This window comes from Panthera onca, chromosome C1 (assembly GCF_046562875.1).
Source record: "Panthera onca isolate mPanOnc1 chromosome C1, mPanOnc1 haplotype 2, whole genome shotgun sequence".
Classification (NCBI taxonomy): Eukaryota; Metazoa; Chordata; class Mammalia; order Carnivora; family Felidae; genus Panthera; species Panthera onca.
Window position 1 is genome coordinate 63,939,754 of NC_138346.1, and position 15,900 is coordinate 63,955,653.

At 39.7% G+C, this 15,900-nt stretch overlaps 1 protein-coding gene across 5 annotated transcripts in view; it reads right to left on the bottom strand.

The window, feature by feature from the left end:
- NOSTRIN (nitric oxide synthase trafficking) overlaps nucleotides 1-15,900 on the bottom strand; it is a 60,327-nt gene that overhangs the window by 16,854 nt on the left and 27,573 nt on the right. For 4 of the 5 annotated variants that reach the window (XM_060621496.3, XM_060621494.3, XM_060621498.3 and 1 more), the window contains 3 exons: nucleotides 15,115-15,177; nucleotides 12,464-12,562; nucleotides 6,503-6,628 (listed from right to left, as the gene is read on the bottom strand). In XM_060621496.3, coding sequence (XP_060477479.2) covers nucleotides 6,503-6,628; nucleotides 12,464-12,562; nucleotides 15,115-15,177 — 288 coding nt within the window. The remainder of the gene's footprint in view (nucleotides 1-6,502; nucleotides 6,629-12,463; nucleotides 12,563-15,114; nucleotides 15,178-15,900) is intronic. The other variant, XM_060621495.3, reaches the window with a different exon arrangement.

A 15,900-nucleotide genomic window follows, 5' to 3' on the forward strand; every position in this document is an offset into this window, starting at 1 on the left:
CATCTATAGGGCCTACTGACCTAATACAGTATGGCAGTCCTTTATATCCCTGTGGTAGATCACATTCACATTCAGTTGTTATTTTATCTATGGTGTATAGTCACTTTAAACTTTTTTAAAAATTTATTTTTTTTAAATTGTGGTAAAACTTGCATAACATAAAACTTACCATTTTAACCACTTTGGAAACTTTTTTTTTCGATGTTTATTTGTTTTTGAGACAGAGAGAGACAGAGCGTGAGTGAGGGAGGGAGGGGCAGAGAGAGGGAGACACAGAATCCGAAGCAGGCTCCAGGTTCTGAGCTGTCGGCACAGAGCTTGACGTGGGGCTCGAACCTACGAGCTGTGAGATCATGACCTGAGCCGAAGTCAGACACTTGACCGACTGAGCCACCCAGGCGCCCCTTAACCACTTGTAAGTGTACACATCAGTGTCATTAAGTACATTCAACATTGTTGTGCGACTATAGTTATCATCCATCTCCAGAACTTTTTTCATCTTGCAAAACTGAAACTCTACCCATTAAACCAAATTCCCCATACCCCTTTTTCCATACCCCCTGTCAATCATCATTCTACTTTATGTCTTCTATGAATTTGACTACCTTTGGTATCTCACATAAGAGGAATCATATAAGTTTTGTCCTTTTGTGTCTGGCTAATTTCACCTAGCATGAAGTCTTCAAGGTTTACCCATGAAGCATGTGACAGAATGGCCTTCCTTTTTAAGGCTGAATAATATTCCATTCTATGTATATTCCATGTTTTGTTTATTGGTATATAGTCATTTTAACACTGCTATTAAATGCAAGTAGTAAAAAGCTCAGGCAGTAACTATGAAAATTTATGCTGATCACATGAAAATTTCAATTCTGTGCCAAGTGTCATGACATTTGAAGCAAGAAGCCAGAGCTCTGCTCTCCCATGGCCACTTCTTTATTGAGTCAGAAGCTATACAACTTTTATAAGTCAGTGGGAGAAAAATGCCTTTGTTTCTGTTCTTAGTCTCCTGAGTCTGTCTTCAATACTGTCAAGCACCAGCCATGAAAGTGGTTGTGTGCCCTCAGTTTCCCAGATATAGGATTAAAGACACAGAAAAGTAGCCTATCCAATGTATTGCTTCTTCCAAGGACAGAGATATATGCTTCCTAACCAATCTATAGGACAAATTCTGCTCAGTTGCTTGAACCTCAACTGGAACCATCTTCAATAAGAGACTTTACACCTTAGAGAAAGATTTAGAGAAACACCTGTTCTAGTTTAGCACCATGAACAAAGGACAGGAGAAAAAACAATGTGTTTAAGAACACATTGTATCCTAGTGGGCAGCTGTTTCCTTATTTTGACAAGTGCTGAGCCACTAGCCTCAATTTGAGACTGGAACAACCAGTATCCCTTGGTGGAGATGGTAATGGTTAAGAGACTTTAATTACATTTCAGGGAAATCATTAAAATGATCTATGTTTGCTCATGAAAAGAGGCAGAGATAAATTCCACTGTGCAAAGGGGAAATCCATATCTCATCTAATGAATTATTGCTTTCTATTATCATTTTATTTTTGTATAAAGTGGGTGGCAGAGAAGCAAAATACTCTGAAGGAACTGAAACTGTCCTCCTCTGCTTTTACAATAGTGTGTACGTGGAGAATATGGTCAGAGTTAGCAGATTAGAAGTCTATCTGCGGCCCAGGCACTGTGAGAATTCATCCTCTTCATTCATTCTTTTTGGTCCTTCTGTCATGGCCTCCTGGTCTGCACTACCCAAGAAATTTGGACAGATTTCATCTAAATTGCTTTCATAAAACTGATCAAAGAAATATCATGTTCTTTCTAGAGCAAGAACTCTCAAATTTTAGTATGCATAGCAATCACCCAGATGCCTTCCTAAAACCATTCAAAGGTTCTGATTCATCCCATTTAGGGATGATTCCGCTCAGGAACTGGAATTTTAACAAGCATGCTAGCTGCTTTGAAACATTATCTTGGGACTATGAAGGGCCACAAAAAATTTAATTTAAAAATTATTTATAATTCTTCCACCTAGAGATAACCCATTAGCATTTTGGTGTATTTCAGTCCATCTAGGTGGCGTGTATGTAAGATTTTTTCTTTCTAATTATCTATCAAATTAGTCAAATTGGTACCCTGTTTTTTCACTTAACTTATACAAAAGCAATTTTTCATGTTGTTAGTCTCCCAAAACACCACTTAATATGGTCTATTTGTGGGATTGCATATAGTGTATTTGATTCATTTAGCCGTCTTCTTAATGTTAGCCAGCTGAATTGTTTCCTCCCTTTTGTTTTTAATGTATTTTGAGCAGAAATTGGTTTGTTTTTCAGCTATGTTCTCAAGATGGATTTATAGAAAGAAATTTACATTTTTCAACATGGGTTCTAGGAGAGGATTAAGGCCTAATGTCATAAAGCAGCTGTTTACAGCTTGTGAGTGACCATCTGCCCCCCTGCATCTAGATTGGTACCAGTCACTACAACCCTTAGGAGAACTGGGAGCAGTCACTCAGATTATTTTCTGTGTTCTGCGGTTCAGATGAAGAATACTGGTTGAGAAAGTGAACGTTTTTAATGCCCTTGACACTTGCTGCAAATAACTTTCTAAAATAAATAATTCCTTGAGTAAGTTCTGTTAGTACCAAACATTTGGCTCTTGGTAATTCTTATTAGCGTGGCTATTATTTTTCAAAATATATTAAAGATTATTTCTACCAGCTGAACTGTTTTTTCTTGGAGGGTAGGAAATATGACTTGAACATAGTATGATTATAAATAATAAGACTAATTTTACATGTGGCTTATGGAATTGGTTTTATTACTTCATAACCACATTTGAAACCTCACATTTCTTGGGATCTAGTAAATCCTGCCTCAAATGCAGGTCAATGAATGTTCTCTGAAAGAATTTGTAAGTCTAATTTGGAGAGTAAGAAGGGGTAGGAGGATACATTATAGGACATTTGAATGAATTCTTGTACTCCATTTTTACAGAAGATTGGTGGAAGAATGGAGGAAAAAATGAAAATGAGCGAACTTTGTCACATTTCCACCTCCCACACTTACAATAAAATTCCCCTTTAATTCTGCTCAGCCCACTTTTGTTATGTGTCTTTATGAATATAACTTTCTACTTCTGAGTTTGCAAACAATAGTGTAAACACAGTGATATGTGAGTCAGCAACTTGTTGGTGTGGACTGAGTATAAACAAGTCAAGGGAATACAAAATAAGGGAATCGTTCTTGGTTAGGGCCAGGCAAGGATGACTTACTTGGCAGAAGTTGTCTCAAGCGGGTCTGAAAGGCTGGGCTTGACTCAGGAGGCAGAAGGTGGCCCTAAAGAGGCTGCGGTAAAAGGGAGTGTGTGAACTAAAAGGGAGAGGGGGTGAAAGATTGGTGGATGCTGGCATGCTGGTAAAAAACCAGGACACAAGAAGGACGAAAAGAAATCTTTCTTTTCCTCATGGAGATTCTGATTTTGACTTAGATTCTTTGTTAATTGTTTAAAAATAAATGCTTATTCATTTATAGATTTTGAGAGAGAGAGATAAAGCATGAGTGGGGACGGGCAGAGAGAGAGAGAGAGAGAGAGAGAGAATCCCAAGCAGGCTCCTCACCGTCAGTGCAGAGCCTGATGTGGGTTCAAACCCACAAACCATGAGATCATGACCTGAGCTGAAATCAAGAGTCAGAGGCTTAACTGACTGAGCCACCCAGGTGCCCTGACTTCGATTCTAATAAAAAATCTTGAGTCTTAAATATTTTTAAAGCTGAGTTGAAAGGAATTTTTTTAAAAAAAAACTTCAAGTGTAATGAACATACAGTTATATTAGTTTCAGGTGTACAATATAGCGATCCAACGAGTCTATACATGAGTCAGCGCTCATCATGTAAGTGTACTCTTCGCTTATAGGGAACTTCACCTATTTCACCCATCCTCCCTCCCCCAATTCTGCTCTGGCAACCACCAATTCGTTCTCTATATTTAAGAGTCTGTGTTTTTGTTTGTCTGCCGAGACATCTTTCAAAGTGTAAATAAATGTGTATCTTGTCACCATCAGAGAATCTTTACAAACAAAGAAGATCCTTTCCATGATGCTTCAATATAAAAGTTAAGGCTGCTTAAAGGGGGATGGGTCTGGAGGTCAGGTGTAGGAGGACTCTAATAGGAAGAAAGAAAACTCAGAAAAAAGGAAAGAGAGACCTAGTAAGAGCCTCTGAGAAGGTAGTTATTAAGAGCAGTTATCTAAGACATTTTGAAGGCCAGCTGGATGTCACCTACACCAGAAATGGCAGCCATACCGGTTAAGAACCATAATTATCCTCCATTGCCGTGATGTAGAGGTCAGAAGGGTGGAGACATAGAGAAATATTTTTCTTATCACCCTTGAAGGGTGTCTGGAAGATGGGATGGGAACAGCAATTTCTTTCCCATAATCTAACAGGGCTTCCAAGGAAGCCAGCCTCTGTGGACAACCACAATACCAGTGAGCAGTCCCAGGGGATGAGGCAAGACCAGAGCCAGTTTGGAGGGCCAGGTTTCAGATGGATAAGGTTGGAAATTAAATCCTTGGCCCTTTCTCACCATCTGCATGTAAAACCTAGTCAACAAAAGCAAGGAAAGTACCAGGACCCTATGTTTGAAGGCATAAATTAAAGAAGGGTTTATTCTCATTTCTTCCTCTATGGCCTAATTTTTGTCTCTCCTTTAATTTCCCCGTTTTTTCCTAACTGCATCTATCCTACTTTGAAAGTGCAATAACAAGAGACTAAACACAGCTCTTTTATTTCTGCTTGCCCAGCTCCTCCATTTCTGCTTGCCCAGCTCCTATTAACGCCGAAGCAGAGAGTAGAGGTTAAGGCCGTGGCATCAGACTGCCTACGTTGAACCTTATTGCCATCTTGGGCAAGTTCCTTCATGTCTCTCAGCCTCCACTCCCTCACTATAAACTGAGAATAAAATTATGACCTCTTCAAAATGTTGTGATGAATGCAAAATATAATGCAGTGGATATACTTAACCCAGTGCCTGTCCATAAGCAGCACCTGTTACATGTTGGCCATTATCATCCACACAGTACTGTGCTTATCGAATTGTATCGTGATTGCCTCTTTTTGCAACTGTACCTTGCTTTAAACATTTTTTTAACTTAAAATATGGGGAAAAAATAAACCCAAACGTTCATGTTCTTAGCACCCAGAATTGAGAATTATTTAAGCTGGTCATATTTATGTTGACTTTAAAAATAGAGAACCAAGCTATTCAGATATACAGTAGTTAGAGTAAATTTTAAGCCTGGGGTTTTTTTGTTTTGTTTTTTGTTTTTTGTTTGTTTTTTGTGGGGTTTTTTTTTGGTCCTCTGCCAGAATGTCCACAAGCTGCGTGGCTGTATGTGGCAGCCTGTTGAATTCCCATTTCCTTCCTCCAACATACATTCAGTCTATATGTATAAGTTTACAAACACACACATAAAAACACTGTAGTTTGAGGTGTGCGTTTTTCAAATGCTTTAGTTTACATACACTGTATGAATAGCAGTTTCTTTTCTTCAACATCATGTTTTTTGAGGTAATTTGTGTTTAAGTGTGGTTTTAATTAATATTTATTGCTAGATATAATATTAGTCTACTTTCTAAATTAGAGCAATTTTTAGAGTAATTCCTCTATTGAGAGGCACAAAGATTGTGTACAATTTTTTCTTACTGTTATAAACCTGTCCTACAATAAATATTGTTATACATAACGGTATACAGGTGTAAATTTTTTTTTTTTTTAGGATGTAAGCCTACGAGGGGACCTGCATGTTGTAAATACATGCACATTTTAGTTTTACTAGATACCATCAAATTATTCTCACTAGAGAGGGACAAGAATTCTTGTTTCCCAGCAATTCTTATTTAGCAGTACTTGGCATTGCTACTTTTTAATTTTTGCCAAGTGATTGAGCATCTTTTCATATGTTTGTCGGTGATTTTGATTTTCCCTTTCGTGACTTGCTTGTTCACACTTCTTAATTTTTATTGGAGGATTTGCCACAATTCTTTCTTTAGACGTCTTCCTTGCTGCTAAACTGTACACATCCCAAGTTGAGACGGGACTGTCATTATTGCTCCAGTGCCCGCCACTGAGCCTTAGACACAAAGGAACCGCATTAAGTGATCACTGTATAAATCAGCTCTCAGGCCTAAAACTCATTTCTGAGTACCTAATACTTTACTTTGACAGCACTTTTTGAAGTTAGCTGAGTGCCTTTGTGCCCATTGAGAATTAGATTCTAGCCAATGACACTCAATAAATATTCACTGGTTATTGTATCCACAGAGAAATGGAAACAATTAGAAGTTATGTGGTTTGTCTAAAGTCACCTCTAGAGTGAGGGTCCTAGCCAAGGGCAGAGACCATCAGGTCCCATAAGTGTAGATCTGACCTTCATTTTCAAGGCCTCACAGAGCCCAATGGAAGAAGAGAAAAATGTGAACACAGAACTCACCTGGTAGCAGTTTTCTAATGTGTTTTCCCACTTCAGCCTGGTAGCACAGCCTGCCAGGTTTTTTTGGTAGTAATTTTCATCTTCTTTTGCCAACTTTTCAGTCGATTTTTTCAGTTTACTGAGGAGCTGAAGGAAAAGGTCAGTGCCACATATTCACTAACACATTTATCAAGGCTCTTTGTAATTCCAGGTAAAGAATTATGTATATCTCAATGAGACATTTCTCAATTCCCAGCTAAAGTCATAAATAGTAGCTATAGATGACAAAATTAAAGATTTTTCTCAGAGAAAAGGGGTATCAGACCTGAAAGGAAACCTAAGGGCCTTTCAATATGATTCCTTCATTTTTTTTTTTTTTTTTTTTTTTTACAGTTTATTGATTTATTTTGAGAGAGAGAGAGAGAACAGGGGAGGGGCAGAGAGAGAAGAATCCCATGCAGGCTCCACACTGTCAGCGCAGAGCCCGATGTGGGGCTCAAACTCACGAACCGTGAGATCATGACCTGAGTGGAAATCAAGAGTTGGACGCTTAACCAACTGAACCACCCAGGCACCCCTCCTTCAGCCCCTCCTTCAATTTTTCAAATGAGGAAACTGAGGTCCTTAAGTGTGACATGATGTGCCCGTGCTCATCAAATCAAGGAGGAGACCAAATGACAGTGAGGGGAAACAAGCACAGATTAAAAACCTCCAGCTCAAGACTGTCACCTACCAGTGATTCCTGTACTCTATTTGGTAAATCCTTGTACCCTGGTGTTTCCTACCAGGACAGGTAGAGATTATGCAGCCATGTAACTTTAGAACTGGATCACCGGTGAAGAGCCTGAGGCACATGCTAATGTTCACTACAAGTTATGGGCAGCTGACAGGTGCTTTCCCCTTATCCTGCTCCCCAGTGATCTGCTCCTTCACAAAGAACCCCCTCTTGCCTGCCACCAAACGTGGCTATCTGATCGTGAAGTCTTCTGGAAAATCAAAGTGATAAAAAATTCTCTGCATCAGGGTAGCTGAAATTGATTCTCAAAATGCTCAGAGAAGTAATTTCACATCTTTGAGAACAAAGGAAGTTGTGTTAACACGAATGATTCTCAAACTTGAATATGCCTAGGAAGGACCTGAGTGCTTATAAAATGGCAGATTTTTGGGGTCCCACAAGTGCCAATACTGACTCTTTAGTTCTGTAATGGGATTGGGAAATCTGAATTTCGCCATCTCTTCAGGTAATTCTGATGCAAATGGTCCCCAAACCACAGGTGAAGGAGTACCAAAGATCCCTGGGACTTAAGCAGTTTAGGAGTTTCAAGGACAGAGACAAAGGCTTTTAAAAATGACCTTCTTTATGCTTAAGAATATTTTGACTAATGTTTCAGTAACGAAGAACATTCATCCAAAATGGTGAATATTAATACCACTCACTTTATTATTTGAGTCGATATGCTAGCCATTCAACTGTCCCTCAGCTCTGATGTATGACTTACACAGGACACATTTGGTTTTGTATATCAAGTGTAATGAACCACATTTATCTATGGAAACATGAGCTTGTGAATTTTAACCTGATGACAATATAGTGAAAAGGCTGGAAGTGTGCCATGGCCATACTTTGCTAAATCATAATCCTTAGATTCTTACTGAGAATGCTCATCGCCACCCCCCGCCACCCTGGCAATGAGAACGAAGTCAATTTGAGGTGACTACTCACATTCATCAGCCTACACTAGAGAGCTATTGACTAGAAGTTTCTGCTCAACAAATTTACAACAAATAATCCCAAATAGATATAAAAGAAGAATGTAGAGTTTTATATTCTTATTTAAGGAAATTCTCAGAAACCTCTACCAAAAATCTGGCAAAATTGAAGATTTTTTCTTTTTTCTTCTTTCTCTAGGAACAAACATCTCATTAATTTATTCATCAAACATTTACTGAGTGCCACAATGCATCACGTACTGGGCTCTGGGACTAGAAAAGGGAACTAGGTAGTCTCCCCCCTCTAGTCAGAGACCTACAGGGCCATCACTATCCTGTGTGATCAATCCTGGAATGATCAATCCTGGAATGATACAAGGATTAGGTGTCACTGGAGCACCAAGAGGGGCACCTAAACTAGCCTTGGGATTAAAATGACATGTAAGCTGAGACTTGGGTGCTCACAGAAATGACCCTGAGTGAATAAACTTAAAATGGGGGTAAGATTGGTGAGGAAGCCAGTAAAAGGAGGCCTTTAAAAAGGAGGATGATATGCTCATTTTCGAGTTTCAGAAAAATCAGGTGGGCTTATAGATGGTGGGGGCTGGGGGAGGAGAAGGAAGCAATGCTGAAAGCCAAGAGACCAATCAGCCAGAGTAATCCAAGCGATGGTGATGGTGGTCTGGGAGATGAGTGCGAGTAGAAAAATTCAAGAAGTATTTCATTTAGGAGGTAGAACAGCAAGGTTATGTTAACTGGTAATATTTAAAAGATACAGAAAACACAGCAATAAAGAATATTTTTGGTAGAGGGAAATAATGGCTCCAATCTTGGATGTTGAGTTTGAGGTGCCAGAAGGCAGTTTAGAGACTGGTTGGGCTGGAGATATAAATTTGGTTATTATCAGCATAGATATGGTAGTTGAAACTTTGAGAGTATATTTATTGCGTACTGGTTACTTATTGAGTACCTGATTTTGAGAATACTGCGTTGGACCCTGGAAATACAATGCTGAATAAAACAGAATGAGTCCCAGGAGAGAAATCATCAGGAAAAGCAATATATAAAGGTCAGGCAGAAAAAAAGAAGTCCATAAAGGAGTTTAAGAAAAAATTGCCCAAAAGAAAAAAACCCAAAAGAGTAAGATATTGCTGAAGTTAAGAGAACGTTGGGGAACCTGGGTGGCTCATGTGTTGAGTGTCTGACTTTGGCTCAGGTTGTGATCTCGTGGTTCATGAGTTTGAGCCCTACAGCTCAGAGCCTGGAGCCTGCTTTGGATTCTGTGTCTCCCTCTCTCCCTCTACCCCTCCCCCGCTCATTCTCTCTCTCTCTCTCTCTCTCTCTCTCTCTCTCTCAAAAATAAACAGTAAAAAAAATTTTTTTTAAAGAGAATTTTTTTAGAAGGCATAAGTCAACAATGCTTAATGCTTCCAAGAAGTTAAATAAAATAAGAATCAGGAAGTACACATTGGCTTTAGCAACAAGGATGACATTGTTTTCCAGGCAAGAACACTCTTAGTAGGATTGGGGGGAAGCTTGATTAGTATAGTTTGAGGTGTGAATCAGGAGGTGAGGAAATGGAGACAGAGAACACACAGCCCTTTTAATAAATATTTTTATAAATAAATATTTTGTAAATAAATATTATTGTAAAAAGGAGATGATTAAAAATCTGGAGAGGAACAGGGCCACAAAAAGGTGAATCCCTGCCTCTCCCCACTTTCCCCAGACAGCATGTTGACTGATGAGAAGCAGCTATTAGTGAGGGTTATGTCCGAGATATATGAGAAAGAGAAAGAGTCAAAAGAAACATCTCTGGGAGGCAGGATGGGATGGGAATCCAAGCACACGAAGAATTGGCTTGTCCCATTGCACATATGACTTTAATAGGCAGGTGGCTGAGCTGACTTCCATTTACTCTGTGAGGAAGGAGGCGAGAGAGTCAGTCTGCTGAGATGGGTGGTGAGGATGGAGGTGGAAGAAGAATGATTTAGATCAGTTTCTGCTGAGAACAAGGACTGCTGAGCAGGAAACGGAAAGAACTGCTGAGCAGTGAAAAGCCAGCCCTGCTCAGGTCGGAGATGAGGGGCACTTCTATGGGAAATGCAAAAAGGGAATGCTGCCTTAGGTGTTTAGCCTTAGGACTGAAAAAAGAAAAAGAAAAGAAAAAAAGTAAAACAAAGGAAGCTCCCAGAAAAAGCAATGAAGATGGTAGGGGTCTGGATAAAATGACAGCCAAGGGCCACGGTTACAGGATCAGTCGGAGGAGGCCAGAGGAAGTCCATTGGCTTCGACAGCCCAGGGAAGCTGCTAATGAGGGAAGGAAAAGGAAATCCACCATTTAGCTGCCCTGAGCTTTTCTCTATGTTATTGCTTGACATCAGTGAAAAATAACTTCTAATGAGGGCTCTGAATGCCTAGGACTGGCCCTGGTGTTTAGCATTTGAACAGACTGTGGTTTTGCCTCCGCAGAAGCTGCCTCATTATTCAATTCGAGTTGTGATCATTTCATACTGCAAAGATTGACATGGGAAGAAATAAGAACATTGTAAAACCTTGCTAACAATGAATTTAAGTTATTTGACTAATAGTTGCTTCAGATGAAGTGATAACGTTACTTGCAATGACAAGTTTCTTTCTCTTTTCATAGTGTTTTGGGTTGCCGTGGTGCTGCCCACATTTCCTTAGGGGGACTCTATCTTTTAGGGAAGATACTATTTCAAAGGTTTCCAATTTGGAGCACGCACCACCAGAAGTGTGCAAGATAATCTATTATATCTCCAGTATTATTTGTGTTCATTTTTACCTGAAAACAGTAATGGAGCTTACTCTTATTTAACATGTGAATCAACACGGGTGCCCACACATAGACAGTTGTGTGCTCTGGAGGGAGAGTGGGGATTTCACAGCATAGGCAGCTGACACAGGCCTTCACAAAATGTCTTCACTTTCAGCATCCTGGGACATGTGGCCATCCGCATGTGTCCGGGGCGTGGGGATTTACAGAATTATCATCTAGCTTTAATTAGGTTACACACACAAAGTTAACAAATGTCTTAAAAAGGTTTCTGCTAAGAAGATGTAGATTGACATCAGTACTGCCAATGGAAGCATAAGAAAGCCAGGAGAAAATGTCAGAGCTGATGCTTTCTCTGGCTCCTGGTTATGAGTGCGTCATCGCCCACAGGAAAAGCAAAATCTGGGACGATCTGGTGAAATCTCACAAGAAGTTAACCAGAAGGTTTAACACTACCAAGAGGAGCATTAGAAATAGGAGTTTACATTTCCTAAGATCAAGGCTGAAACTTGCCGAAGTGTATGTTTTGCCTGGAAATGTCACTCAGTGATCGTTTGAAGGCGTCATCATTAGCTAATCATTTAAAATACTTTTTCATCTTTATGTCACCCTTCAAACACTTTTTTATGTTTTATAATGTTCATAACATATTAGTACAATATATGAAGTGCTCTATATTATGTACAACATCAATAAGGTACATTGTACAATTCATTATATATGAATGGGTATTTTTTTTTAATTTTTTTGGGCTGAGAGATATTGAAAGGGGTCCCTATCAAAAAATTTGGACACCCTTGGCCTAATTTATCGTCTGTCAATAATCCCTTTTAAAAATACATGTGGACCGGGGTGGCTGGGTGGCTCAGTCGGTTAAGCGTCCGACTTTGGCTCAGGTCCTGATTTCACAGTTTGTGAGTTTGAGCCCCGCATTGGGCTCTGTGCTGACAGCTCAGAGCCTGGAGCCCGTTTCAGATTCTGTGTCTCCCTCTCTCTCTGCTCCTCCCCCGCTCATGCTCTATCTCTCTCTCTCCTTCAAAAATAAATAAAAAACATTTTAAAAAATTTAAAAATATATGTGGACCATGGGGGGCACCTAGGTGGCTTAGTCGGTCAAGCATCCAACTTCAGCTCAGGTCATGATCTTGTGGTCCGTGAGTTCGAGCCCCGTGTCCGGCTCTGTGCTGACAGCTCAGAGCTTGGAGCCTGCTTCAGATTCTTTGTCTCCCTCTCTCTCTGCCCCTACTCCACTCTCTCTCTCTCTCTCTCTCTCTCAGAAATAAACATTAAAAAATTTTTAAAAATAGATGTGGATTAGAAATGATTTAGAATCCCTCTCCTATTCTGCCACATAACAGCTCTGCAGAGACCCCATACAGAGCAGAGAATCAGCCAGTTCTCTTGTGTTCAGAAGTCAGAGTAGGAAACCCGTTGGTCTCCAAGCCACATGCACACAGCCAGCCAAGACAGGTTACCTTCTGCTTCTCCTTCTTAGTCACAGTTTGCTTGGAGCTTTCTACAAGATGGGCAAGTGCTTCATGCTTCTTGGTACTCACCATTAATTTCTTCTTGGCCTAGAGTCAAAAACATACAAAAACCAAAAACGGATCAGAAATGGATGTCAGGAGAAAAACTCTTCTGTTTTGAAACAAGTTGTGTTCATGTGCTAGCTTAAATGATTGTGTATTTTGAGATCTTCATTTCTGCCCTCACCTCAAAATCTGCCTACCATAAAACAGTAGCTAACATTTTTCCCTGAAAACAATGTATATTTTTTTATTATAGCAAGTGCACTCGAGAACATTATACATTTCTCCAAATCACAAAGGCCTACAAGTCTCCAAACCATTGTTCTAGCTAGCATAATGAAGGGAACAGCTTTCCCACAAAAACATCACAGCAAACATGGAAGACTGCCTGCATCATTTTTAAAAATCAACCTGGGCCACAATTGAGGTCATTTTAAGATGCTCTCTTAAAACTTAAAGCAAAGGGGAGATTTGTTCCTGATATCCTGCGCATTTGACTGGCATTCTGTGAAATGGCCTGCATTTGCGGCAGGGGACTGGGAGTTGGGAAGGAAGAAGGGTTCAAAGTCTCCCTACTCTGTTGGTGCCTTAAACCTCAAAGTGGGTTATGAGTCAGGTGATCATTTCCCATTCTACACAGTTCCAACTTGGCAGAAGATGCTGTTCCAGAGAGAAAATAAACAAACAGAACTTGGTTTGAATTGGATTCAGCCTGTTCAGGAACTGGCTTGATTGGAAGACTGTTTAGTTTTTCACCTCAAGGTTGCAAGGACTGCAAAACCAGGCAATGAAGGGAAAAGTTCAGTTCCCTCTCTCTTTAGGAATCAGAGGCGACGCCTTCTAAATGTCTCTAAACCTATGAAGGCTCTGCAAAAGGGAATTCAAGGAACAGGAAGCCACTGGCCCTCTCTCTCTGCCTCCAGTCACACAACCCCGGAAAAATGAGAGCGTGAGGGAAGAGCATTTGGTCCTTTAAGGCTTCCATTTCTGTCTCCCAAATAGACCACACTTCATTACATGTGGAAACCCTTCAACCGTAGCTGGGGAGAAAATTATTCGAGCTCAAGAATTTTATGTTCTCTAATTTCTCTGTCACTCTTCATAAAAAAATAGGATCATTTTATTTAGAAAAATTACTTGCTGGGAACTGGGAAAGAATAAAAGATGCTTCTTTTGTTCTTGAAAGCAATTACAGCTGCTGAGCCCCAGTTTCTCTCTTTTGGTTCGTTATATTGAGTTTCTGGTGAAAGCTGAATATTTAGAGAATGGATTTTTAAACACAAAGCCTGTTTAAGAAAGCTCCTAAAATCAAGAGCAAAACTAAAAACACATGACTGGGTGCTGATTATGGGACTTTTAAACATTTCTTATAAAAGTGGTTCTCATGAGCATTCTTTTTACCACTACTACTATTGTGGGTATAGAAATTCATTTATCTCAAACATTTCTTAATGTCCTTGGTCTTATGGAGCCATTGGTTTTAATGAAGGAGCTTCAAAGTCAACCCTGAGGGCTGAGTTGGGGCTGCCTTATAGTTTTGAGGGCCTCTCTAGTTATTTGCCACTAGCAGCTGTCTGCTGGGGAAAGTTCTCTTTGGGCATTAACACTCTGGAGATGAAAATGGAGTTCAACTTTTGAAGCACAAGTTCTAGTAAAACAGATCACTGGGCTTTCTTAGCAGATTCCCTCTGCACTGGTTTCTAGTTCTTTCTACTTGAATTCCTCCTAAACCAGATTATTCTAGAATTATCTTCTGTACATATGTATAGGTTCCATCTGTTATTCTCTCTGCTTAAGAACCTATAATGATATGCTCTAAATTCTCACACCAGATCATAATTCCTCTCCCTAGAATTCATTTACTGTTTCCTGCACATATGTTATCTAGCCAACTACATTTTAAATTACTTGAAAATAGGAACTATATCATAGTACAGTGTGGACTACAAGAAGCGGACCATACATATTTGTGGATCAATATATGTGTTCCTCTTTACATATCGCTCCCCACCCTTCACGGTACTCCTCTCACTAGTGACACAGCGATCACGAAAGCCCTTCTATGAATGATAAATCCAAAACTCAGATAGTATTTGTCTCCTGCCCTAAGTTACAGATTATAAAGAGAGGCAGTCAGTGTAGTGTAATGGGTAAGAGCAGTGACTCTGGAACCCAACGACTTATAACAATTCTTGGTTCAACCATTAACCAGATTTAGGCATATGATTTACTTCTCTGTGTCTCAGTTTCCCCACCCATCTGTCAAATGGAACAATACAGGTCACATACCACATTGGGTTGGGTTTTTTTTTGGGGGGGGGGGGTGTTGTGATGATTTAATAAAAATATATAGCATGTGGCATACAATAAATGCTATGTCTGTTAGTTATAAATAATAACCATATTTAGACCCCTGCTCTTCTGTTGGTTTAGTTGAAAGATATATCTATTTAAAAACTCAGGTGAAGAAACATGTTTCTCTTCAGTTAGCACTTAGAAAGACTAACACTAAAACACATGATCACATTCATGCAAAGGCAAAAAGTTTCAATCCTAAAAACTGAGTTCACATAAATGACATTTGTATGTATACTTGCCTTGATTTGTTGATTCCAGTTGCTAATGACAAGGTTTGCTGCCTTTTCAACTTCATTATCAAGCTATGAACAGAAAAAAAGAAAAATGATTTTATTTTCTCTCTTTTTGTTGAGTCATGGGGCTGGCTTATAAATTCTGGCACAGTCACGATCACAGTTCATAGGAATTTCAAAGTCCTGAGAAAAGTAGTCAAACTATCTTTTCCCCATGTCAAAAATCTCTTGACAGGATTTAGCTTGAGTGCATTTGGTAAAAGAATGATTTCTACGTAAACGATGTGACTATATAAAAACTTGTAGAAACAATATAAATGTGTACAATCTGTGTGGAGGGGGTCTTGCAGAATCTGGCGTCACTTTCGCTCCCATTGGCTCTTCCACATCATTTCACGTGGCCCAACTTCTAGCGCCATGACAATCTATAATAGTCCTGGCTGTGCTAATTTTATGAAGTGTCTCATGGCCCCTGAAATGAATACTGTTTTAATTTCAAAGAGATTGAATTCTTTAAAACAATTTGTTTTTTAATTTTTTTATTTTAGAGAGAGAGAGAGAGAGCACAAGTGTGCGTGAGCAGGGGGGAGGAGCTGAGGGGGAGACGGAGCCCCACCCGGGACTCGATCCCTCGACCCTGGGATCATGACCTGAGCCCAAATGAAGAGTCAGATGCTCAGCTGAGCCACCCAGGCACCCCTCAAAGAGATTGAATTCTTAATTATAATTAACTTTTCTCCTGCTTTTCAACAGCCAAAAGGACAATAATGATAAAAATGCCCCTAGCCAACC